The sequence below is a fragment of the Herpailurus yagouaroundi genome, unplaced genomic scaffold (assembly GCF_014898765.1).
Source record: "Herpailurus yagouaroundi ecotype Mexico unplaced genomic scaffold, PumYag 28, whole genome shotgun sequence".
Classification (NCBI taxonomy): Eukaryota; Metazoa; Chordata; class Mammalia; order Carnivora; family Felidae; genus Herpailurus; species Herpailurus yagouaroundi.
Window position 1 is genome coordinate 152,884,636 of NW_024412376.1, and position 25,689 is coordinate 152,910,324.

At 38.4% G+C, this 25,689-nt stretch overlaps 1 protein-coding gene across 11 annotated transcripts in view; it reads right to left on the reverse strand.

The window, feature by feature from the left end:
* The window catches only part of SLIT2 (slit guidance ligand 2), a 380,574-nt gene that overhangs the window by 339,138 nt on the left and 15,747 nt on the right, over positions 1–25,689 (reverse strand). For all 11 annotated transcript variants that reach the window (XM_040486997.1, XM_040487032.1, XM_040487040.1 and 8 more), the window contains exon 4: positions 24,445–24,516. In XM_040486997.1, coding sequence (XP_040342931.1) covers positions 24,445–24,516 — 72 coding nt within the window. The remainder of the gene's footprint in view (positions 1–24,444; positions 24,517–25,689) is intronic.

Consider the following 25,689-nt stretch of genomic DNA (forward strand, 5'->3'; position numbering starts at 1 on the left):
TGACCTGGCTGAAGTCGGACGCTTAACCGACTGCACCACCCAGGCGCCCCCAGAGAAAATTTTAAATGGAGATTTAAATAGAAAATTCTAACATGTTCTTCCTATGTCTAGGGCCATACCATTACATATAGCACCTCTGTGGAAAAAGTTCTAAAGAAAGCCTCTCAGGCACAGACACAGCATAATGAACAGAGGGCAGGCTGTATTTTATCCCCCATTGTCTTCAGCCAGGCACTTGAATGCAGTGTCCAACATCCACCACAATTAGAAGATCACTAAAAAGTAGATTATTTTAAGCAGTCCTTGAAGGATGTTTTTGCCACACCGAAGACACTGAATTAAATTACAACTGTTTACTGAATGCTTTTCCAGGAATGATTTAGATATCTGGAAAATATCTTGGAAGTGCGAGACACGCATTCAATCATTTAGAAAAAAATCTCTCCGCCACCTACCCAAGCCAAGTAAGTACAATGCTGAATGCTGGGCAAACATCTCAAGCCCACAGCCAGTCTATTTTTCAGGTCAACAGAGAGACCAGTGAGAAAAACAAATGAGGGAGAACAACATTAACAAGGTGCTGGGGCCACCCAGGTGAAGGACACTCATTATAGCTTCAGGAAAGTGAAGCCCAGTGAAGGGAAACTCTAGTCTGAGCCCTAAAATAAGAGAAGGAAATGCACATATGGGTTTCAGGCAGGAAAAACAGTAGCTGTTCCTGAGAACTATTATTTTCCAGTATTTAGGTTTTTTTCTAAGACCTATGAACAAATAAGTAACTAATACAAAACACAAACCTCTCTTCGACAAGCTGTAAGTAGAATACAGTGAGAAACACATGAGGACATGGCTGAGAAGAACCGTTTGGTGGTATTCATTCAACACATTTCCTGAGCACTTAGGATATACGAAATATTGGTCCATCTCCAGGAAAAGAGTAAAAATCCATCCCTTGTTTTCAAGAAGCTCTAGTGAAAAAAGAGCATTCATAAAATAATCATACAATCCAGGTACATTTAAAGCCAGTTATCCTGGGGCACCTGGGTGGCTCAGTCGGTTGAGTGTCCAACTTTGGCCCAGGTCATGATCTCACCGCTCATGAGTTCGAGCCCCGCACCGGGCTCTGTGCTGACAGCTCAGAGCCTGGAGCCTGCTTCAGATTCTGTGTCTCCCTTTCTCTCTGCGGCCCCCCCCCCCCCCCGAACTCTGTCTCTCTCTCTCTCTCAAAATAAATAAACATTAAATTAAAAAAAATTTAAAACCAGTTATCCTTATACTGTGGGGATGTATAAAGAGAAGATGATGCATCCTAGAGGATCACAGAAGTCTTCCCAGAGGAAGTGGTGTTTGAACTGGAATATGAAGGATCTCAACAGAAGAATAAAACAGGGATACTATGCTGACCAGAAATAAGAAGGCAGGTGTTAGAGTAGGTAAAGCCTGGTAATCTGCATATGCAAAGGCCCTGGGGAAGTGAAAGCAATGCATACCTTGGGGACTGCAAATGCCTGTAGAGCTGGAACACACAGGGCACAGGAGAGTGAAGAAAGCAGGATGAAGCAAAAGAGGCCATGAAGGTCTCTCTGGCCAACTAACAATGCAGAGTTTATATCTTCAGTGCAAGGTCATGAACAGAGAGAGTCCTTCAACCTCTGCACACCACATTTAACTCCCCCACCCTTCCCTCCCTCCTCTCCTTTCCTTCAACAAACACTGATCAATCATCTACCAGTTTACCTTGTGTGATGTACTATCTAGAGTGTTGAGGATACAACCAGGAACAGGGCTCTGAGCTCATGAAGCGCACATTTGGAGAAGGAGGCAGATTTTAAAAATCCGTTAAATGGCATAAATTATTTCTACACCACAGGGTTTCTGTGAGGATCCTGTAAGATTGCATGATTATATAGTTTATAAAATGTAAACAGTTAAAAAAAAATTTTTATGGGTTTTCTCTTGGGTATATTAACTTAGATGTGGTAATGAGGCACCTGTGTAGATTTGTAACATGAAACTTTGGGAATGGAAGGAGTACAGACGAGACAAAGATGAAATAAAGAAATTGTAACCAAGAAAATACAACAATAGCAGTTGCTTAAAGCGAGCCTGCATTACAGGCCTGGCACTACCCTTTCCACAGACTTTATTTTTAATTATCTCAAGAACATGAAAGATAGGGTTTATCTCCCTTACATGTAAAAATGAGGCACAAAAGAAATCAACAAGTCTACAAGGTCGGTTTTACACACCTAAACTAAAAGTTGCTATAACATCAACTTCTCTAATTCCTATGGTAAATTCAAATGAAAAATCAAAATTTCAGTTCTTGACTGTAGTGGACCCTGTTGGTTACTTCCCCACATCAGTCACCACCTCGTCCTCTTTCTTAGTAGGATCCTGATCCGATTCAGTCACCCATCCATCCAGAAATCCAGAAACATATCTTAACAAGTTGAAATCGGGGCGCCTGGGTGGCGCAGTCGGTTAAGCGTCCGACTTCAGCCAGGTCATGATCTCGCGGTCCGGGAGTTCGAGCCCCGCGTCGGGCTCTGGGCTGATGGCTCAGAGCCTGGAGCCTGTTTCCGATTCTGTGTCTCCCTCTCTCTCTGCCCCTCCCCCGTTCATGCTCTGTCTCTCTCTGTCCCAAAAATAAATAAACATTGAAAAAAAAAATTAAAAAAAAAAAAAAACAAGTTGAAATCAATCACTGTACGCCATTTCTTTAGCAACTCTTGGTCTTAAGTTATGCACTTCATCTATGTCATTTCAATGGATTCAAGAAAGGGGTTTAGAATCCATTTGGTAATGGGAGAGATCATCTCCTCTCCCAGTTTCCCACTTTCTCTTCCTTTTTTCTACCCTTTCTTTTTTCTCTCTCTCTGCCACTGACTATGAACTGGAAAGCATCAAGCCTTGGTTAGCACTGATGGCCTCTTTGAGACCAGGGGTAGAGCCAAGGAAAAGCTGAGACCAAGGACGAAGAAATGAAGAAATAGAAAGAAACTGAAAGTTTTGGTCTGACCTACCTCTGCAATTCCTGCTCTGAGAGATAACAGGTTTTTCCTTTTGAAGCCAGATTCAGACAGGTATCAGTTATTTGCAACCAAAAGCATGGAACCAATCCGAGGTAATCACGACCACCTATCTCCTATACTTATATGGCTTATGTCTTATTGATACATTAAAGAAAACAATATCGAAAAGAACTCAATATCGAAAAGCTTTTTTCATAGGCATTCACAATAAGCCAGCTGACATGAAATCTTATTCTGGGTATAGTATCATCATCTCGGCGTTTCAAAAATTTAAATGAAACATTATAATTATTCTTTTCTTTAATCTTGATTTATTTTTGAGACAGAGGGAGAGAGAGAGTGAGAACAAAGAAGGGACGGGGGGGGGGCACAGAATCTGGAGCAGGCTCCAGGCTCTGTCAGCACAGAGCCCGACACGAGGCTTGAACCCACAAAGCGTGAGATCACGATCGAAGCCGGAGTCCGCCGCTTAACAGACTATGCCACCCAGGCACCCTGAAATGTTCTAATTTTCAAGCACACTTCATAGGTAAGGAAACCAGGCCAGCTGGGGGGGTCCCCCCCAGCACACTACTAAAACCAGAGCTTGAACACCATCTTGTCTGCCACTGAAATTTGGCTTTTTTTTACTACAGCATGTGGACTCACATGCCATTTTTTAAATTCTAAAATAAATTAACATTATATATTCCCATAATAAATATGATGAAATACAAGAACTGTAAGACTTGTTTACTTGGACATATAAACACGAGGTAGCTTTTTTCCCCAAATAGGAACTATTTAAAAATCACATACAATGTTACTGAAGTTTTACTCTTTTTTTTCAGACTGATTTTTTTTCTGCTTCAGTGATAGAAATTTGGCTTGGAGGAAAAGAATGAAAAGTCCTTATTAAGTCTATTTAACAGCTGTTTACTATGTGCCTAACACATATTTACTATTTAACAGCCCCACTATGTGCCTAACACAATGGCAGATGCTTTGGGTAGCACCAAAATGAAAAAGACTTTAGAACCTGCCACCAGAGGCTTGAATTCTAAAAGGAGAAGAGGAACAAACTCAGTGTGGTATAAAGCAGCTGTTACATAAAGCTAACGGAGGCCTAAGAAAGACCACAGCTACACAGGTGCAGGCTCAGATGAAGCGCTCCACAAAAAGCCCGAGAAGAAGGACACATCTGAGTTCATTATGTACAGTCTTTTTTTTTTTTTTTAATGTTTATTTCTTTTTGAGAGAGAGATAGAGTGTGAGTGGAGGAAGGGCAGAGAGAGAAAGAGGGAGACACAGAATCTGAAACAGGATCCAGGCCCTAAGTCCTCAGCACGGAGCCCAACCCGAGGCAGGGCTTGAACTCAGGAATGGCGAGAGTATGACCTAGGCTGAAGTCAGACGCTTAACCAACTGAGCCACCCAGGGGTCCCTCATTATGTGTAGTCTTAAAGGAAGCTCATTTAGTCAACAAAGCAGTTCCAACCACGGGCCAGGACCTAAGGTGGTAGTGAGATACATCACATATGAGCCCTGCAAGAACATTCTCTTGAGACACAAGGCATACTACTAGCAAAAAAATAGATGGGAGGATAGGCTCAGGAACAAACATTCCAGAGGAGAAGGATAATCTGTGCTAGCCTAGTGTTGAGACCTCTGATTGGAGACCACTGTTGGCTGGAGGCACTGAACATTTTTCTCAGTGAAATCAAGTAGGCCTTCATGGCGGAAGAGACATGAACTGCATCTTGGATAGTAAAAAGAAGTCTGCCTGGTGAAGAAGACCCAAGAAATATCAGAAGCAAAAGTCCAGAGGCTCAAGAGTAGCTAACTTACCTGTGTAACTCTCAAGTTAACTAGACTTCAAGTACATAGTATAATAAGAAAATATTAAGAAATAAGAATGATCATTCAGGGCCAAAGAAGGAACTTAAAGACCAAGGCAGGAGTTTAGACTACTGACACTGGGTGTTAGTAAAGCTTTAGAAAAAATATTAGTCCTGTTATTTACTAGTCCTAAAACCATGGGCCAGTAATTCAGTTATCCTTATCATCTATAAAATTGTGGCAGTGATTCATATTTATCAGAATTCCTTTGGATGTAATATACAGGAAAATGTTTTGTTAAATATAAACCATAATGCTAATATAAAAAATGACTTCTGACTAGGGAAATGACATAATCCTAGCTGTACTTTAAAAAGATACCTCTTGGGGATGCCTGAGTGACTCAGTCGGCTGAATGCCCCACTCTGGATTTTGGCTCAGGTCAGAATCTCATGCTTCTTGAGATCAAGCCCTGCCTTGCCTTGGGCTCTGTGCTGACAGCACTGAGCCTGCTTGGGACTCTCTCCATCCTTCTCTCTCTGCCCCTCCCTTATTGGCTTGCACACACAGGCACACTCTCTCTCCCCCCGCCCCTCTCTCTCAAAATAAATTACAAAAAAGAAAGAAAAAAGCTACCTCTAGCCACTGGGCAGAGGATCCTAGAACAGAAGATCTTAGTTCCTTTAGGAAGTAAGCTAAAGACAGGGAAAGAAGACGACGGGTGGATGTGGTCCTCTGAAGGAAGAATCAACAGAAACTGACAGTGGGGAAAAGGGAGAGGAAATGAGTCAAGGTGACAGGAAGCTTTAAGTCTGGATAGCTGATAGGATGGGATGGGGGAGAGGAGGTGACAAGGCCCCTACAAACACCTATGCACATTACCAATGCATAAACAAGGCAAGGATTTAAAATACACTCTAAGGATTGTGCTCTTTGCAGTATTTTTACCTAATTAAAAAGAAACTTGTCCCTAGTCCAGTAAATATGCATGGTAAAAAGCAATGCCCAGTATTCAAATGCCAGCCTGCCACTTGGGCAAATTGCATCATCTTTTGAGTCTCAGCTTTCTCATCTGTAATTTGGTCCTCATTCATATTGCCGAAGATCAAATGAGCAACTATTGATATGAATAATGCACTTGGAAGAGCTCCGGGGTCAGGTACTCGATCTATGAAGAAACTAGCTCAGAGCTACTCAGCTGACCTTAAGCCTTCTGTCCTCATCACCACCGCTCCCCTCCAGTCAGAAAATATTTATCTTCGTGAAACAAAGGCTGTATTAGAACGGGGCATGGAAGTTTCTACATATGTGCTCTATAGCCTGCCTCTACCAATACATACCAAATGTTGGTGTTTATCCCATTCAAAAAGAAAAAAAAAAGGTGTTTTGGTTTGGGGTGAGAAAAAGAACAATGGGTATAGTCCGGCCTCCTGAGTTGTTTCTACAAGCTACAACTAAATCAAGATTATAGGCAGAGCACACTCCCTGGGTGCACACTTCGGAAGTCTGTCTGCTAAATGGTCTATGGGGCCAGGATCAGCCAAGGGCTGCAAACCGCTAGAGCCGCTGTTAGACTTAGCAGCGCCCTACAACACAGGCCTCGTCGCTAACTCACTGGTTCCGCCTTACCCTCCCTGATGCAGTTCCCTGTTCCCCAGCTTCCCAGCTGAGCTGTCATGATTCACTGTCTCTGTATGGCTGGATTTGCTAAGATAAGATAATAGCCTTTTATGTTCAGGCGCTGTGAATTCCTCTCCACCCCTCGGACGGGGAAGACAATTTAAGTGGAAAGGAATAAATTGCTGGATTTAATACAGTGACCAAACACAAAAGCCTAATAAAAATGTCAGAAGTACATGCTCGAGAATGGCAAAGAATTGTGGAAGCACACTAAAGGATGTAAGCTGGGCTGTAGCAACTCCTGTAAAGGTACAAAACGATGACATTAAACCAGCTGCCTCAGTTTGCTTCCTATCTTTGTAGCAATTTCAACTTTGTAGTAATTTTGTAGCACTCTTGCTTTATTTGCAAGTTACACTAAGCCACATGCACACAAATGTGTAAAAATATTAGGAAATAATTGACATATAGTATAAAATACATAGAATGGCCTATCCATAAAAAGCCACCTATGTATAAGTACATATTTTATATTGATAGAAGGTATAAGAGACATTGATTGAACAAGTTTACTGTTACTCTCTTTGAACATAAACACTACCAAGGGACAACAAATGCAAAAATATTAAGAGGTTAAGGCTTCAAATGAAAGATGGCTCTGTTGAGCCTTCGTACTGACTGTGAATATTTGAGTGTCCATACATGTGAATACCACTCTACGGTGAATAGAGATGAATATGTCCAACCCCTCAAGGAGTATACAACCTAGGGAGGGCATTTTTGTTAACAAGGTAATAATCATAATATAAAAACTAAACAGTTTCTGTAATATACTAGACTTAGTCAAATAATTTTAATACTTTTCCTAGGCTAGAGGTATGTGAATTAACCATGTTCAAAAGTAAGTGAAAACATCTACATGTTGGAGGGTGGCTACCGTTGGGTGTTTCACAGCCCCGTGAGGGAAGGGACCCCACTCCCCACACAGGGTGGTGGCACCCCTGAATGGGAACAGTCCCTGTTTGACAGAAAGTTAAAGCAATGCCTGGTTACTGGCAAAGCCAGGTGGAAATTCAACATTCCAGAAGCAGGACTGGGGGTACAGAAAACTATGAAAAAGGAAAACTCATGAAACGTGAAAAGAAAGAAGGAAAGAATAAGTAGTTTCTACGGTGCCTCTGCGAGGGTTGGCTTCCTATTCCAATACTGGGTGGGGGTGGAGGGACTCGGCCAGAAACCAGAAAGCAAGAACATTGCTCAACCAATTCAGGAAGTGTTTGATTTATGAAAAAATATTTAACATCCATTGAACTCTGTGGCAGATCATTACATCTTCTAATCCTGTCAAGGACTCTCTGACATTGATGTCCTAATTATCTCCATCTTAAGGAAGAGGGTATTGAGTTAGAGAGGTTAAGTAATGTGTTATAAGTCACACAGCCAGGAAGCTTAGAAGCTAGGATTCAAATTCTGCCAGACTGTTGCAAGGCTTACATTCATTCATTCAACCAATATTTCTTGTGCACTTACTAGTATTCCCTGCCTTTATGAAACTTGTATTCTAATTGGGAGAGAACGACAACCAAATAAATAAGTAAAACATACAACACGATATTGGTGATGGAGCCTAAAGAAAAAAAGAACATGGAGAAGTGGGAAGAGAGGGCTAGGGTACTCAGCTTACTTATGCAGAGGGAACCTGAATGATTATAAGATGTATTATATTTTGATCCACAGAATAAAGTGTAAATATTAGATAAGATGTGAAATAAATTATTTTATTAAACCCATTTAATACCAAGGTTTGAAGTAGTTTTGGTTTAGGCATAACCTGATGTTTTCTTTGATATCCCTCAATATTTAATTAAGATTTGGCAGTCAGGGGCTCCTGGGTGGCTCAGTCAGTCATTGAGCATCTGACTCTGGCTCAGGACTTGATCTCAATGCTCATGAGCTGGAGCCGCTTGTCGGGCTCTGTGTTGACAGCTCGGAGCCTGGAGCCTGGATTCTGTCTCTCTGTCTCTCTCTCTCTCTCTCTGTCTCTCTCTCTCTCTCTGTCTCTTCCCTCCCCCATTTGTATTCTATCTCTCTCTCAACAATAAACAGTAAAAAAAATATTGGCAGTCAAAGCAACATGCCAGGGGAACTAAGAGAAGAGACCATAATTTTCAGTAGAGATCAGTATAAGATCATATCAGATATATGAAAAAAGTGGTCTTAGGAGATTTTTAATACCATAAATTCTTTTTTCCTTTGATTCCTGTCTCTATCTCATCATATCTAAGTTGTTTTGTCATTTAGTCCCAGAGAGAGAGATTTGGGAAAGAAATACTGACCAAATGAAACTTCATGTTGATTTCCAAGTACATCGACCATCCACCAATCGTACATAAAACACTTTTAAAAACTACTTTCAGGGCGCCTGGGTGGCGCAGTCGGTTAAGCGTCCGACTTCAGCCAGGTCACGATCTCACGGTCCGTGAGTTCGAGCCCCGCGTCAGGCTCTGGGCTGATGGCTCAGAGCCTGGAGCCTGTTTCCGATTCTGTGTCTCCCTCTCTCTCTGCCCCTCCCCTGTTCATGCTCTGTCTCTCTCTGTCCCAAAAATAAATAAACGTTGAAAAAAAATTAAAAAAACAAAAAACTACTTTCAAAAAGAGTTATTCTTTGGAAGAACTAAAGATTGCTCTTGTTATTAGGATTAATTGGTATAAATGGGGAAAGTATGGAAGAGGGGAGCCTGCATAGTCAAATAACTTTCAGAAACAATTTTTTACCAGTTAAACAGATTTCTTTACTGAGTGATGCCTTAGAGATAAATACACAAGTGTATACACTGCAGTCACCACAGGGGATATGACTTTCATTATTTCACGACACATTTGACCACAGATTACTTTTCTCTTGGATCACGGGAGAGAACACATTAGGAATCACTGTTCTGAGATATAATACACATAAAATAACCAGTACACAAATAAATACAAGGCACTAAAGTAGCATGTGTTTGAGAATTGGGGAAAAGAAGTATACTTATGAAACATCTAAACCTGAATCATCTTATAAGAATATAATGAAAGTAAGTACTTTGTTGTTTTTTTTTTTTTAAACATTTATTTATTTTTGAGACAGAGAGAGCGCATGAACATGGGAGGGTCAGAGAAAGAGGGAGACACAGAATCTGAAACAGGCTCCAGGCTCTGAGCTGTCAGCACAGAGCCCGCTGAGGGGCTCGAATCCACAGACCGCGAGATCATGACCTGAGCCGAAGTCGGACGCTCAACCAACTGAGCCACCCAGGCACCCCTGAAAGTAAGTACTTTGAAACAGATACCACACTTACGATGTGGCTAGAACATTTATTTAAATAAATATAAATATATATTTTTGTATACATTATAATAAATACAAATAACTATATTTAAATGTTTATTTTATATATAAATAAATGACATATTTATCCACAGCTTAATAGTTTCAGGCCACTCAATTTATAAAATAAGCCAATATCTGGATTCTACTCTTGTTTTAAACCACTTTGCTGTCTTTAAGTTAGTGTAGAGTTTCTGAACAAGAAGGGGTTGAAGAATAAGACTGTCCATTTAAAAAACATTCCACTACATTGATAGTTCTTTTTTGCCCCTCTGTCATATTTATTTCAAGTTTTTCTCTGATTTTCATCTAGTATCCCATTTTAGGACAATAGAAAGATAGCTGATGAATATGCCCAAGCCCTCAAGGAGCATACAACCTAGGGAGGGCATTTCGTTAACAAACTAATAATTATAATATAAAAAATTAACAGTTTCTATCTATAATATCCTAGACTTAGTCAAACACTTTTAATACTTTTCCTAGGCTAGAGGTATGTGAATCAGCCATGTTAAATAGTAAGCAAAAACATCTTGCTGTTTCACAGCCGTGTGAAGGAAGGGACCCCTCTCCTCACTCAGGGTGCTGGCATCCCTGAATGGGAACAGTCACTGTTTGAGACAAAGTAAAGCAGTGCCTGGTTAGTGGCAAGGAATGGATGGGCTTCCCAATAAGACTGAAGAGAATAAAGAAAAATCCCTTCCAGATATCCTTAGGTGCAAACTCTTTCCCTGAAATATGATAATTGATATATGTTGTGAATTTTAAAGCAATTATTATAACTACAAGTGTTACTCTTGTTCATACAACTTCACTTGTTTAATCACACTATTTGCTGCAGTAATTTCCCGCGTCAAGTAAATTCCAAGGGATTACATGGTGGGTGGGGAGAGGAAAAAAGGTATTTCCTTTTATCAAATGTAACTATGTTGCTTTCTCATTCCATCACGTCTCTGTGTAATAAAAGAAGAATCCAGGGTGGTCACTTGGAGTACCTGATTAACAACTTTCCTTGAAACTATTAATTAGTTGTGGAATTCATTCCCCTTAAAGACAGGGAAAGAAAACCACACCAACTCAGAAAGTGAGCTCGCCTTTTGGAAAAAGACTCCAGATTTCAGTTGCCTTTGGGGTATTCAGGTTCTACACATTTTATTCTCCTCAAAAGGTCAAGGAAATTAATTGTCTGGGGCGCACGATGCATTTACTAGGGAGAATTATAGAAAATGATGGTCCCTACTCTCAAACCTGTTATAATCAAAAGATGATAACACAAATATGAACATAACCTGCATCAACCAATGCCATTATTCTCCTTTGATTTGCCTTGTTTGATTTTTAACTCATCTCTTCACGCTACCATCGGTGATGTTTGAGAGGCAGGTGATTATTGAAACTACGTCAGTTGTACACCACTTCCTTCATATTGAGGGATTATCAAGTATCAGGATAACCACTTAATAATGCATAACCATCAAATCTCCTTTAATCATTTTTTTTTTAAACTAAGCCTTCAAACAATTCACGTTTAATACCAAAGCCATGCAAAATATAACAGGCTGTATTTATCTAGAAAAGAAACTGCCTTTATTTTTTAAATTGCTAATAGGGGAGAGAACAATCTTCAAACCACTCATCCACAACATAATTATCTAATTCCTGGTTTATTACCATGAATAATTCCACCATTATGATTCTTGCAAGTCCTGTGAAGAGTTCCCTATAAATTTCTGAAAAAGAGCTACAACAATTGTGAAAGTTTCGATCTCCTTCCCTTCCCTCAATTATGTCTGAGCATCCCCTAGTGACGAGGAAACCTGTGCTAAGTTCTGGTGACGGGAGGTGAACACTACCAGATGTGGTCACTCTCTTTCCTGACTTACCATACACTTTTACGAGCAAAGAAATATCCTCAAAAAAGAGATCAGGTACCTTTGCTCAGTATCTGCCACTGGTGGTGACCAACAGAGCTAGGAATGTACACAAGGATAGCTTCTGACTTCTGATTTAGGGTTCCCTTCACAGCACAGCATATTTCATTCCAAGTGCAAGCTATTGTTTGTCTCTTTTCAGGCTTAATTTCCATCAAGCATTCAGTTGGAAAGTACTGATGAAGCAACCGGTGCTAGGCTAGATGCTGTATATAAAACCAAGACAAATATGAGACGGGGGTCTTTTGCAAAGCTAACACACACATTATGATTAACGAACAATATGCCATGGCACGTTGTAGGACACAGAAAATAATGGTGGTTTTAATCATAAGAACAAAAATGAAAATAACATAAAATACACAGCACTTACTTCATGTAAAGCATCATACTAAGCTTGGTTTATTTAGTGTATACTTTACTCCGTACATGACTTTCAGGAGGTCAATTATATTATTATCCTTTTTTTTTTTTACACAAGGGGAAACTGAGGCACAGGGCAGGTAACAAAAGACATTCTCAAGGCTACACGTTAAGTGATTCGCTCCTACACAATCAAGCAACAGTCTGTACTCATAACCACCACCTTACAATGAATGACCACTTGGACATAACTAACTGAAGCAGTTGTCAAGGGTTTGATGGAGGAGGTGAGGCTTATTATGCAAGCAGGTAAATTATGCTACTATAAGTTGGAGGCAAGAAAGGGGCCAGAAATGTGCTGACAATTTCTGGGGAGTGACAGCAAAATCTGCTTGCCTGGGAAATAGCATATGAATATATGCTGTTCTCTGATAGCGATGATAAAAGTTAAAGAAGTAATATAGAACTCAATTATGATTGGTCTTGAAAGGCAAGCAAGAGAATTTTATGCAAAAGGGAAGTTAATTTGTTTTTAATTTTTTAATGTTTATTCATTTTTTTTTTTAACATTTATTCATTTTTGAAAGGCAGAGAGAGACAGAACGTGAATGGGGGAGGGGCAGAGAGAAAGGGAAACACAGAAACAGAAGCAGGCTCCAGGCTCTGAGCTCTCAGCACAGAGCCCGACGCGGGGCTGGAACTCACGGACCGCGAGATCATGACCTGAGCCGAAGTCGGCCACTTAACCGAATGAGCCACCCAGGCACCCCAATGGTTATTCATTTTTGAGAGAGAGAGAGAGAGAGAGAGAGAGAGAGAGAGGCTGAGTGGGAGAGGGGCAGAGAGCAAAGAAGACACAGAATTCAAAGTAGGCTACAAGCTCCTAGCTGCCAGGACAGATCCCGACTCAGGGCTCAAACCCACAAACCGTGAGATCATGACCTGAGCTGAAGTCAATGCTTAATCAACTGAGCCACTCAGGCACCCTGGGAAGTTAATTTTAACTCACCTAATCTCTGCAAAGTAGAGTACAGAGTATTTCTAGATATCCTATCCCCAAGTCTCCTCATATGCAATGGTTTCAATAGAATAACTATCAAATATATTAGTTACAGCATAACTGTTTGTATTTAAAACAGTTATTTGTCTTTGTTAAGAGGCAAACTTGGAGATTTTCCCTACAATAAATCCTAGAATCTTTCTTTTTATTTACTCATCAGGGATTCCAAATTACTAATGTATAAACCTTAACACTGAGTTTCTCAGTATGAGTGCATCATTGACTTTTAAAAATTAATTAATTAATTAATTTTTGAGAGAGAATGAGCAAGTGAGAGAGACAGAGAGAGTGGGGAACGGGCAGAGAGATAGGGGAACAGAAGATGTGAAGTAGGCTCTGGGCTGACAGCAGAGAGCCTGATGCAAGGTTCTAACTCATGAACAGTGAGACCATGGGCTGAGCGCAAATCTGATGCTTAACTGACTGAGCCACCCAGGAGCCCCTCATTGACTTGTTTAGAACAAAAGCAACATAGTTATCTATGTTAAATGAAATTTCCTGTAAATTCCCCTAAATTTGTATTCTTCAAGCATTTTGAACATTCAAAAAATTTTTACGTTTCTCTCTCAGTAACCCCACTTCCCAGGTACACGCATGTACACACACACACACACACACACACACACACACACAACTACCTGGTTGACTTGGAATAGCAATTACTATAATAAACTATATAATTTAGAATATGCTAGCTATCCAATATCTTAGATAACCAAAATGTGTTACTTCTCTCCCTTTCATAATTTTTAACTTCGGAACATTTTGGGTTTTGTAACTACTTCAATCTGAAAGTGGATCCTTATGTGAAGGAAATAAAATTTAAAGCAATATTCCTATCTGTTGGTTTTTGTTATTAGACTCTGGGTAGAGAAGCAGCTTTGGGAAGAAAAAGATCAGTGGGTTAAAAAAAAAAAAGGACAATTTTGGATAAAAACTGAAATTTGATAGAAGGAGAGCATATAACATTGTGGAAAGTGCCTATACTATGTTCAGCAGTATTTTGTGAATGAGAATATAATTCTTGGGTCCAAGCAGGGCTTTCTATTAAGAGATTTTAGTAACATTGATTCCTCCTTGCACTCTTTTACCATGAATAATACAGAAAATGGGCTTTATCCTGAAGCACTTGAATTTAAATTTTAAAAAAAGGCATAAACATTTTGTTTTCGTATGAACAAAAAGTGTCCTCAGAAAAATGACACTATAACAGCATGCTTATTTCTGCAAAAATTAAGAGAGATTTTACTTTAACAGAAAATGACTTAGTAAATATTTTTAAAATTTTCATATACTTGAATATGAAGTTGCATATCCAGATAAAATGAAAGGAGTTAACAGATATAAATTCTAATAATACTTTTAGCAAAACACAGTGTTACCGAGTGAACAGCTGCCCTTGGCAGTACATATCGCATTTTCCAAATGTTATCAATTTGCCTCAAGACCATTCCCGTTAGGTAACTTTTTTTAAACAAAAGATCAACAATAAATTAAGGTATTAGACAGCATATAATCTTCTCATAATTAATGAAGTGCATCTGAATTTAATATTAATGACATCATTCATCCTACTATGTGTAAACTTTTTTTATCATACGATAGTAACTATCTCCAATTAGATAATCATGATGATAATATAATAATAAGGCGCCTTTTCCCCCCATATAATTTGCTTACCTATGATTACATATTTTGACCCGGATTCTTACAACAATGTAACCATAGCAGTGGCTTAAAAGATATAAAAATATGTGTAATTAGTATGCTAAGCATATTTAAACTTCTTATGATAAACTAATTGGTAATTTCAAATGTTTTACAGTGGAGGATAGAATGTAAGTTTAAAAATATTTAAATGTTAACACAAAAATACAGTGTTTAATTAAGATGTATTTTTAATATATTAGTCTAGAAACCATTTAAATAAGCACACCAGATTTAAAATGTAATTTAAATTAATATTTTAGGAAAAAAAGGGTCAAGGTTAAACTGTTTATCCTCCTTAAAAAGTTTATAATGTCTTTTGTGTCTCTACTTACAAAAAGAAATCTCAATGAAACTTGGATATTAAAACCTCCCAGGAAACCAACAATAAAAGCTGCTAAGAATTTCACAAGTTTTTTTTTTTCTTAGGTGTTAATTAAATGATCATTTAACACTGCAATGTAAACACAACATTTTCATCTCCTGACAGCACAGCCTATTATAAATCCGGGGTAATAAAAGTCTTGGTGTTAACGCTCTGAACCAAGTTCCCACCACACTCTAAGACGCCTTGTCGTGTCTAAGGTTAAGCATCTAGACACAAAACAAAGCTTGCGCCTACTCGACTTCCAGTCCAATTTTCCCATCGCCCAGTGACCTAGGTAACACTTTGAGCAATAAAGAATAAATTTAATTTCTCCAGCATTTTGTGAGGATTAGGAACAATTGTTGGCTTGCAATGACTTTTTATCCTTGGATTCTTTTTCCTCCGGAGCATTCCTCCGGTCCTAAAAGAGAATTCTGATGGTTTAAGACATAGAACAAACAGAACTTTAAATTAGGCTTTTTTCAATCAATTGGAACTGTTGGAGGGGAAGCAATCAACCTTTCTCTGTGCTGTTCTCAGCTATTCACATACTTCAAGCTTTAATCTTTCACTAGTAGAAGAAACCTATCATGACGGGGCAAAGCTATCTTTTCCCATTCTGTTTCCAGACGTATTTATTTCTCTTTTCTTTAAGACCTTTTTTTAAACACTTAAATCAAGTTGCCATACTTAGCTGTACACATTCATTTGGGGGAGATTTCAAGAGGCACAGATGTTCCCTTAATAATATTTCACACAGCCATGCCGTACCCTACACCATGGGTATCGCACCAACAGGCCTTTTTACTTTTCATTGCTTCCCTCTCTAGAATTTAGTTTTTCAGAGAAAAAAAGAAAGAAAAACTCCTGCCTGAAGTTTCTTACATCAATCACAATTTATCAAACATTTATCACAATTTTTCAACTTTTTACGAAGAATTCAGTGACCGCGATTACCTTGCCTATGGGTAACAGGTAACAAAAAGAGGACATACACATGGTCCCTCTGCCTGCAAAGCTTATGTACATATGAAAAGTATTGGAGTTATAATAACAACAGAACAAAACAAAAATAGCTTCTGGCTGAGATCTATTTCATTATCAAATATTGTTTAAATCCAAAGTGCTAAACAATTTGCAATTTGCACTGCATTTTGACATATGTTTAATCTAAAAATGTGCTTACAATCACATATGCAGTTTATGTAAAGATGACAGAATGTTCCACAGATCACATCATATTTGCATATTACAAGATCAATGGGTTAATTATCTTATACGGTTTTAAAGATTGAAATTTTAATTAGCAATAAAAATGTTCTTTAGCAACATATGCAATCTTCTGAATAACTTTCACAATAGTTCACCTATAGTTTGAAGAGTTAATGCAGCATTTTCAAACTAATTCATATTTTTCTTTTATTTATTTAGGAAAAACACATCATTAAGACAACAACCCAAATATGCAGGCGTAACACAGCTTCTAAGTCACAGTCTCTGTTTCTATAGCTAATTCATCTTATATAGGAATTTTAAAACTACATGAATCATCAACTGGGATAGGGTAAGAGATCTCATTAAGAACATTCTGGCCTTAATGCATCTTGTGTGGCCAAGTAAGGAGAAATAAAACGATGCATATTTTATGTTAATTTTTAGTGATGAAAAAAAAGTAATGTGGCTACGTTTATGTCTGTGTTATTACACCAAGAAAAATTGCAAGACAGAGGTGAAACAGAACAAGGAGATTTTCTGACTGTGGGCAGGTTGCAAAGACATCTGTGTGACTATTTTTTTTTTTTCAACTTATTTTGCAAGGACGAGACAATGATCATGTAATACAATTTCTACCATACTGGAAAGTTGGTCATGTTCTTTTTTTTTAATATATTTTTTTTAAGTTTTATTTATTTATTTATTTATTTATTTATTTATTTATTTATTTTGAGAGGGAGAGAGATAGCATGAGCAGGAGGAGGGGCAGAGAGAGGGAGGGAAAGAATCCCAAGCAGGCTCTGCATTGTCAGTGCAGAACCCAACGCGGGGCTCGAACCCATGAAAACATGAGATCATGACCTGAGCCGAAACTGAGAGTCGGACACTTAACTGACTGAGCCACCCAGGCGCCCTGGCAATGTTCTTCTGAATACAGAATCTATAATATGACTGGAAATATCCCCAGGAGGAAAATATGATCATTCCCATTTTACAGATAAGGAAACTTGACTCCAGGGGTGTCACCTGATTTCCAAAGATAGCAGAGCTGAGTAGGTATTTAAACACTAGTGTTATATGCCCCTTCTCTTATGCTATAAATTAATTGATTTCAGGGTCTTAAAACATATGTCAATACACTAAAATTAGCTAAATAGAACCAGAATCCTATGGGCACTTATTCCTGGAATTATTTATGTAAACTTCAGTCACCAAACAGTGGCAATTTCATAATTTGTCACCAAATTTTAAAATATTCCCTGATAATGTGTATTGAAAAATGTGTTTTTCACATGAAAAACATACACTTAAATTCATGTTTCAACAAACACAATCCCTTTTGATGAACTAAGTTTTAATTTACGTATTACAGGTCAGATATTAACCATGGTGGAGGCCCACATATACCACCTATTACCTGGGGCCACAGTGTTACCCTGGTTTCTCTCCCCAGTATCTACAACAGTATCTCCAAATTCAAATTGCCCTACTGTGAGTACTTCTTGGTGCAGATAAAAACATTTGCATTTGGGAAAGCAACTATTTAAACAAGTACACTTGAACGGAAAAGATTCTTCTAGTTGATGCAATTAATTACGCTGTAGACTTCACATTCAGAGTATATTCTGTGGGTTAGCAACAACAGAAACCTACTAATTTCTGACTTTCTTAAGCAACAGCTTTTACTTGTAATCTCTTTGAAATAAAACTATCAACGTGAGGCGTGGGCGTGGCAAAAATCTCAAGTACAATGTTAATCCTCACTACATTTGTAACTTCTAAATAATAGGATTACATGTTGATTTTCATTTTTGTTAATGTTTGTTTTATTTTTGAGACAGAGAGAGACAGAGAGTGAGCAGGGGAGGGGCAGAGAGAGAGCGGGAGACACAGAATCTGAAACAGGCTCCAGGCTCTGAGCTGTCAGCACAGAGCCCAACGCAGGGCTTGAACTCGTCAACCATGAGATCATGACCTGAGCCGAAGTCAGACTCTCAACCGACTGAGCTACCCGGGCACCCCCGATTATGTGTTGATTTTAAATCAAAATCAAAAGTAAGTCCTACTCCATGGCTTGCCTCTTTTCTTCATGTCAAGTGGTAATGGCTATTCTGAAGTGTGTTCAGATACCCGTGTATCAAGTCTTTTGTCTATCTACCTTCGGTTACATAATTAGTAATCTATTTTTTTATTTTTATTTTATTTTTATTTTATTTTTATTTTATTTTGAGAGAGAGAGCGTGCGCACTAGCAGGGGAGGGGCAGACAGAGAGAATCTTAAGCATTGAGCCCTGACACAGGGCTTGAACTCATGACCATGAGATCATGACCTGAGCCAAAATCAAGATACAAATGCTCAAACACCTGAGCCACCCAGGTGCCCCAATAGTACTTTTTTTTTTAATTTTTTAAATGAAATGTTCCTTGTAGATCTCTATTCTCTAAGTGGCAAGAGCAGAGTCCCTTGGGTACAATAATGATAGGTCATTAATAAGTTACTGAATAAATAATAAGGGACCTGGTGCTTTAACCACTGACAGTTAACACATTTCTAAGTTTTATCTCACTTATTGGTTCTTAGTTTTCAAAGATCAAGAGTCAACCCGCTCCCCTTCACAAAGTATGAGCATGAGCAATTCAAATAGTGTATCCTTGCACCAAATGGTAAGGCAGACACACCACACCCGAGGAACTTTTATCGTCTGGACATGAAGCCCTTCGGCAGCCTGGGCAATGGAGAGCAGCGGTAGCCATCATGGCAGCTCACTAGATGAGTAATGATGTGGGTCTGGCTGGACGACGGTAACCGTAGCAACTGCAACCTGCAATTCCTGCACAACCACTGTGGGATTTATTGTGGCAGGGGCCAAACAGGCCAAGAGTGAAAGGGAGCAGGAAACTATGGCACCTGACACCTCGAGGAGCCCACACTTTAATCAGAGCTGGCAGGAATTAATTCAAGAGGAATTTTGATACAAGCTCCGCTGTGGTGCTCTTGTTTTTATCCTTGAATACAAGAATCCTGTGAGATTAAATTATATAGTTTTATAGAAATGCGGTATTATATTAAATTAACGGATATTTTGCTTATGTGAAAAATGGGTTATTTTTATTTTACTGTGTCTACCCAAGCCCTCCAATGTTTAGAAGACCTAAGGGGACTAAACATTTAATTAGCCAAGTTACCCTTTAAATTTAATTTGGCTCTCTATTATTCATAATGCCTTCCCAGCATTACTGTTTGCTCATTCACGTTACAGACCCTGAACCCGACGGAGATTTAACTCAATACATCGAACACTTACTGAGAGGTTTCTAAAGGTCAAGCCTCATACTAGACCCTGGGGACATAAAAAAACAAAACAAAACAAAACATGTTTTTGTAATAAATGTATATCAGCATTTATATGCATAATCACAGAAAAAGTAAACTAGGTTAATAATAACTGACAAGTTTACTAGTGATTATGTCTGGATGGCAAGGTAATGAATAATTTCTATTTCCTCTTTTCTATTTTTCTGAATTGCCCAAACCTTTCTAATATGAGGGTATGTTACTCTTACAACTACTCAAAAACAAAAACAAATGGTAAAGGTCCTTCTGTGGGGCAAGAAGAAAGGAAAATAAAGATAGCTTCACTGTATATGCGTTGCACTTCGCAAATTAATTTTTACCTTAATAAAACAAAAATTAAGTTTTCTTCTAAACAAAAGCTCTGATTATTATTATCAAAAACATTTTGAGCCTCTGAGATCCTATCTGACAGTAAATGAACTGTGACCTGACCAACCAAATTAAGCGATCAAAATCTATTTGTCTCAGGTAAGTAGTCATTAGGCCATAAAAAAGTCCTTGAGTTTAAAAATACTATTTATAATGTTAGATAATTTAGAGGCTCCAAAGCTCATTGGGGAATAATAAATGCTACTTGTGAACCAGAAATAAAAAGGTTTTATTCAAAGAAGTAGAGAAAATGAATCACTGGGACTTATGTATTTAATTTCATTTGTTAGTTTTGTTTTGTTTCAGTAGATACAAGTGAAAAATGAGTTTCTGCCATGTGCCTTGGATACTTAAGTTTATGTTAGAAGTCTGGGTAAATATAATAATACTCAAAGAAATAAACTGAAAACCACAAAACAAATATTTATAACCAAGTGCTCGACCGCAGTACTACCAATGAAATTCCTTTCTAATGAGCCTGGATTAGTAGTTGAAAACTCAAGTTGAAAAGTGTGAATCACTCACTGGTAAATCACCTTTAAGGTTACATTTATCAGGAAGTTTTGTATATGCTACTCATATATATAAATGCCACTCATAAATTTCAATCAATCACGATCGCCCATTTCAAAAGTGACTAAGAATCTCAGTTAATCAGCTCCAGATTGCTCCAAAAATAATTTTCTCCACTCTTAAATTGATAGTAAAGAGGCAACACCAGTTTGGGGGGAGAAGCAAGAGGCTAGAATGGCGTATCTACGCAAGTTAAGGAAACTATATGCTGTCTCTTTTAACCTCCAACCTAGGGCCCTTTACTTTCCCTTTACTTACACTTTCCATCTGTCAACAAGTGCTTGTAATTTTATTACACTGTCCTGTAGTTTATGCAGAGTTGGTATTATTTTACAGAGTTCTGTTAATGGACTGGATAAATGGTAATGCTATTTAAACTAGTCTCCTGCTCCAACAAACACAGCTGCAACTGTACTACTATTTCTGAGCAAACATCTTGACCTGAACATGTAGTGCTCTCTCAACCCATCCAAAGAGAAATTGGAGCAGACAGCAAAGGAAAAGCATATTTGGCCGCTAGCAGCAACCAACCGTGTCGAATCATAATTCATATACAGCGTACCCTCTTTTTCTTTTATATTGCATTTAGAGTCCAAAAAAAGCATGTGTGCTTCTTCACCTGGCATCTCATTTTCCGCCAAGAGTCAAATGGTGATTTTTCATTACAAAAGTGCAAAGAAAATCTGCATAATGTCCAGTACATCAGACTAGCTTAAATCCTAATGATAAAAATCAGACGTGAGTAGAGTGAACTACACATTAAACTAGTGAACTTCTTCATTAGTTATATACTGGGATAAAAAAGCATTAAATAAAAGTATTAAATAACAAATACAGTAAGTGAGAAAAAGAAATGGAGATACTAATTAGAATGATGCAACAACTTAAAGAGAGAATAAATTATAAATGTGTTTCCTTCATGAATTCTAGATGTGTAGGTCTCTACCACATTATATAGTAGGGCAATTATGGATTGCTTAATATGTATATGCAAAGACCAGGCTAATACCTTCCCTGTCCCAACATATACTCTCTGCTATTAGTCAGAAACCCTGTATCCTTTGTTCTGTCACTGATCCTTCTTGTGAAAGATTCATTTTTCAATGAATGTTTTAAAGGAGATTTTTGTCTGTCGATCTGGGCACATTTTTCCATCTGTTGGAACATTTGTTTCGGGTGAACTACTAGGCACCTGTATCACATGAAGAAACTCTGAGCTTGAATCCTTCCCTCTTGGAAATTACACTGGCCAGGCAGTCAGACTCACAAGCTTTTGGTTCTTTATTTATTAAAGATATTTAATGCTGGTTGTTTACTCCAATTAATGATTACCATCATAAAAAAAAAAAAAGTGGTCACATGTAGCTTATAACTTACCCTCTCAAGAGAAATACCATTGGTAACAATCCACTATATCGAATTCGGGTGGGACAAATAGTACCTTCATTCAAAGGAAGATTCCCGGTGTGAGGGTGAAGAAAAAAATTACACCACTGTTTCTATGTGTATTTAGTGTTTATGTCAGTCGGTAAATCCCAACGAATATTAAGCATTATGTCATCAATCTCTAATTTCAGGAACATCAAAGCATTCAAGCCCCTCTTGCAACTAATCCTAAGAAATAAAGTTTTATCTTCCCAAACTTCCCAGAAGAAATCATTTGAGCCGAACAGGTACATCACAACTCTGAGCTGTATTTTCTAGCTGTCCATTTTCTCATATTTTTACATGCTTTTAATTAACTAAAAAATACTGCCTCAGAGTTTTATGGGTTCTGTTTCTTTAATTTTACTTCTTCAGGATTTCAGGTCTCTTTTCACACAGCAGCTTCCTAAAGTCATAAAGTCATAACAAAATATAAGAGAAAAATCCATTGGTCCACTATGTGATATTGTCTAAGAGGGAAAACTGTTCCACGGAATAGAATTTACTAATAGAAGACTCTGCGCTGGATTAAACTACCTGAAGCCTCCTAAGAAAAGTAAACCAAGTACTTCTAGACTAAAATTCAAACATTCTTATTTCTCTGAGGTAGTGTTGAAGTTAATTTTCCCCTTTCGCTTAATATTTTAAATCGTAGATGACAGTCATTCATTTAAATTATATTTTTACAGCTACATAGAAAATGGAAAATTTCCTAGACTGGTGTGAATTGCTTTTGCATGGGCACTATTAGCAAAGTGGTGGTTTCATAGCCCTCATCGTATACCAGAAGTCCACTCTCCAGTCTCCTCCATCACCAAAGCTTAACGCAGAAAGCAGAATCACAACTAAAACCCTCTCTGTGGCCCTTCTTAGAAACTAAGCACAAATATTTCTACATCAGTATCAACTTAGCATCTTTACAATGTTCAATATTCTATCTCCTTGGTCAAACTAGTCCATAAAGAACTCTTATTTAAAAGTCTATTTTCAAGTTTCTTTGAAAACTTTTTTTCCTTTTTTTAATTTACTTAAATGGAGCTAATTAGCTGGCAGGGAACCCAAGGAAAAGGAGAAATCCTGCCAGGCGACTTTGGCTGTCCTCAGAGGACCAGTACCAGGGAAGTGAGACTCCAGAGGGGAGATGCAGTGTGTTCGTTTGGCTGCACATCTGCCCACTGAGCCAGCTCTCTCTGTAGTGAGCTAAGGCACCAGGAGGACTGAACAGAGACCGTGGCCACAGTGCAGGGAGGGCTCGAGGGCAGTGTTGCTAGACTTCCTACTTGTAGAATTGATGACAACGCTACTGAACTCATAGGCTACGACAAAGCCAAGTTCGGAAAAAAAGGAATCCGCTCACTCCCCCCCACAAACAGGAACCTACGGGACGTCCCCTACCATCCAGGTGGAAGGCGTGCCGAGGAATTTCTTCTATATATCCCCAATTTCTTTCATGACATCCGTGAACATCAATAATCATCGTTATTTGTTTTTCCAACAATTTGTTGCTTATCTCCCATCTGCACAAAATCACTCATATGGCTGAAAATCTAATTTTAAAAGCTTTCAAAAATGTGTTTTCACTATTACTTATTAGGTCAGTGTACAAGCATTCCAAGGAGGAAAACCTGATTCTGCCTAAAACCCACATTACGTTCTTTCCAAAGGAGCACTTCCGTTAACAGTCTGTGACGTATTTGTGAGGAAAAGTTTACGGTCATTCCTATTGCAGAGTTTGGAACTCTGGCCTCAAAAGGAACATTTAAGAGGAAATTTACAGCCCTCTTTAAATACCTTATGATAATATTTCCAGACTAATAAACACGACTCCAGCACAGAAACAATGTCGAGAAAGCTGACATTAAGAACCCTAACTTTATAACAAAACACTGCCAACTTCCTCTTCAGAGGAAGTATAGTGGCAAATTTTCCCTTCAGAACTTAATCAAAAGTTTCCATAAAAAAGTAACGTAAATCTCCTCCTCATCACATAGCCAAAAAGGAAAAATACAATTACAGTGACACATACATGAACCACTAAATGCTAACCAAATAGAACAACAGGAACCACTGGGAAACCAATCATAAACTTCCATAAGAAGAAAAAACAAGCAAGCTTTTAATCCATTAATCTATCAGTGAATAGATTCCAGGAAAGCACAAGGAAACAGATCCAAAATACATTTATTAAAATACAAGGTACTACCCAAAGCAACAATAACTATTTCTGTCTACTTACAGCCTGTAGAGCTTCGAAGTCCCAAGAAACAGCAACTCAGGAAACAGCTGAAGGTGATTTCTGTTCAAACGCCTTTTGAGAAAAACAAAAACAAAGCGTATGTTACATAGAAAATACCCAACAATGAGTCTGTGATTTGGTAGTGTCGTGCCTCATCCTGTATTTCAGGAAAGGAAGAAATGACATTCAAAAGAATTCAAGCATTGCAAATCAAAAGTTGGTTACACCTTTTGTTACCTGACTCTTTAAAGCAATTTTCCATTATGCTTACTCAGATGATTACCGGCACCTAAACCCTAACCTCACATCCTGTGCAACATCAGTCATCCAGAATATACACAACGAGAAAGGATTTCTTGCCTAGGACTCTGCTGTCTAGGTTAGGTGAGTGCGAGATACAATGCAAACACCACAGTAAACGGTGCCCTAAGATAATTCATGCACTGTCCCAGATGACCTAAATTTTTAGCCAAGGCATTGTGGGGAAATGGAAATTTCAATTTTGTTAGCATTTTGTTTAGCTGTGGGGAAAAAAAAAAAGTGTGAGGAAATGTCAGCATGATTTGTCCCTATGGGCGAAAGCAGAAGAAAACGGCCAAGTCCAAACCTAAATCCACAGTTCTTGACCCTTAACTGAAAATAAGCTGAAACAGAACTAATAGTAGTGGCTAAAAATGTTTAGATCGTGCTTTTTTACATGTTTACCTGATATGAATGTAACTTTAGAGTTTAGAAAAAAATTTGACTCTAACTCAATTAAGCCCTGATGCTGTGTAACTAAGTTCTTCTGGACTGTGCACACTTCCTGAAGGCTAGGTAGATCCTGATGCTGATGTACTAGGATCTCAATCCCATTCATCTCACGTGGACACGTTAATGTTTCAATAACAATAAATGTTCACATCTCTGCTTTTCCCAAATTTATTTAAAAAAAATTTTTTTTTAATGTTTATTTATTTTTGAGAGAAGGAGAGACAGAGCATGAGCAGAGGAGGCGGCAGAGAGAGAGGGAGACACAGAATCCGAAGCAGGCTCCAAGCTCTGAGCTGTCAGCACAGGGCCTAATGCGGGGCTCGAACTCACAAACCGTGAGGTCATGACCTGAGCCGAAGTCGGACACTCAACTGACTGAGCCACCCAGGCGCTCCTGCTTTTCCCAAATTTAAATTACATGATAAGCTGATGCAAAATGTACATTTAAATGATTTACAAGTTGCAAAAAAAAAAAGATTTATAAATTTCTAT